A 2,168-nucleotide genomic window follows, 5' to 3' on the forward strand; every position below is an offset into this window, starting at 1 on the left:
GGTTTCCCAAGGAGCAGAAACAAGGACTGAATGATGAGTAATCACTCAAGTGTCACTGAATTCTACCTTTTAGGGTTCTCAGGGTCCCAAGAACTACACCATGTTCTTTTTGCTGTATTCTTTCTCTTCTACTCAGTGACAATAATCGGCAACATGGTCATCATTGTGATTGTCTGTGTCGATAAACGTCTGCAGTCCCCCATGTATTTCTTCCTGGGTCATCTCTCTGCCTTGGAGATCATGATCACGTCCCTTATCGTCCCTGCGATGCTCTGGGGGTTGCTGCTCCCTGGAATGCAGACAATATCTCTGACTGCATGTGTCTCCCAGCTCTTTCTGTACCTTGCTCTGGGGACCACAGAGTTTGCATTGGTGGGAGCAATGGCTGTGGACCGTTACATGGCTGTCTGTAACCCTTTGAGGTACAATACCATTATGAACAGCCACACCTGCATCTCAGTGGTGACTGGGTCATGGGTGTTTGGGTTCCTTTCTGAAATCTGGCCAGTCTATGCCACATTTCAGTTTACCTTCTGCAAATCAAACGTCTTAGACCATTTTTTCTGTGACCGAGGTCAGTTGCTCAAGCTGTCCTGTGATGACACTCTTTTCACAGAGTTTGTTCTGTTTTTAATGGCTGTTTTCATTATCATTGGTTCTCTGGCCCCAACAATTGTCTCCTACACCTACATCATCTCCACCATCCTCAGGATCCCCACTGCCTCTGGCCGCAGGAAAGCCTTCTCTACGTGTGCCTCCCACCTCACCTTTGTTGTCATCGGCTATGGCAGCTGCTTGTTCCTCTACATGAAACCCAAACAAACGCAGGCAGCTGAGTACAATAAGATAGTCTCCCTGTTGATTTCTGTGTTAACTCCTTTGCTGAACCCTTTCATCTTCACTCTCCGCAATGACAAAGTCAAAGAGGCCCTTCAAGATGGAGTGAAACGCGGCTGTCAACTCCTCAAGGGTTAGCTCTTCTCTCAGTTCCTTTTTTCAGTGGAACAGTCTGCATTATGAATTATTTGGGAACCTAGAAAACACTAAGTTTTCTTCTCTTTTACCATCATCACCATCACAAAAATTAAATAAGATGTGCAACTTCTGATCAGGCCATGTAAAGACAGGTAAAAATAAAACCCATTCTCTGCTCACTTGAGTCTCATTGCCTTAGTTTAAACTGCTTTTTTGCATCCACTGTTGTACTCAAAGAATCATATTCTTGCGATGTGGGAGGAACCAGAGAAATGACATATGTCCATGTTTCTATGTACTCTGTTGGTCAAATTATTCTCTGGGGGAGAAATAACTGTGAACCACAGCACAGAAAAGGTGCTGTGGTGAGATATATGGCATAATCAAGGGCCAAAGGCAGAGATATTCTCTTTGTTTCTTTATCAGGTATTACTAGTTCTTTTCCTACATTTTTGTGAAATTTCTTGACAAGATGTCCATATGGTTTAAAGTATCCTATGGTTCTCTTTTTTTCTGGTAGTTTTTCATGTTATCCTGACCTGATTGCTATTGGGAAGTATGTATGATGCATGCCTCAAAAGAATACATGTGAGGTATGTATGCCTTAAAAGTATCTAGAGTGGTGACGTGTGGATTGGAGTCCTTCTCTGGCAAATCTTGGTGACCTAATACCTGGTGACAGAATACCTGGGGATTGGAAGCAGGCAAAAGTTCTGTCTGCTAAACCTCAGAGCATTGCTTTAGCCTCTCCCTTTTGAGGTGTGTATGCGATGTTGTAATTGTTTGGTCACTGTCATGCCTGACTCTTTGCGACCCCATGGACTACAGCACAACAGGCTTCGATGTCCTTCACTGTCTGCTGGAGTTTGCTCAGATTCATGGCTATTGAGTTGGTGATGCTATCTAACCATCTTATCCTCTGCTGCCCTCTCTCCTTTTCCCTTCAATCTTTCCCAGAATCAGGGTCTTTTTCAATGAGTCAGCTCTTCATATAAACTGGCCAAGTATTGGAGTTTCAGCTTCAGGATCAGTCCTTCCAATGAATATTTGGGACTGATTTCCTTTATGATTGACTGGTTTGATCTCCCTGCAGCCCAAGGGACTCTCAAGAGTCTTCTCCAGCACTGAAATTTGAAAGCATCAGTTCTTTGGTGCTCATCCTTCTTTGTGGTGCAACTCTCAAATCCGTACAC

General features: G+C 43.8%; 1 protein-coding gene across 1 annotated transcript; it reads left to right on the forward strand.

Annotated features, from left to right (window-relative positions):
• On the forward strand, positions 1–975 carry LOC147373603 (olfactory receptor 9A4-like). Its single transcript, XM_086398647.1, has one exon. It carries the CDS (start codon positions 31–33, stop codon positions 973–975), a length of 945 nt encoding a protein of 314 aa, XP_086254773.1. The 5' UTR covers positions 1–30.
• The last annotated feature ends 1,193 nt before the right edge of the window (positions 976–2,168 follow it).

Source organism: Bos grunniens, chromosome 4, assembly GCF_055505025.1.
Source record: "Bos grunniens cultivar Pamir isolate PY7600 chromosome 4, Bosgru_T2T1.0, whole genome shotgun sequence".
NCBI classification, from domain to species: domain Eukaryota; kingdom Metazoa; phylum Chordata; class Mammalia; order Artiodactyla; family Bovidae; genus Bos; species Bos grunniens.

Coding starts and splice junctions, on each gene's coding strand:
- LOC147373603 (XM_086398647.1), top strand. CDS start 31: ATGATGAGTAATCACTCAAGTGTCACTGAATTCTACCTTTTAGGGTTC.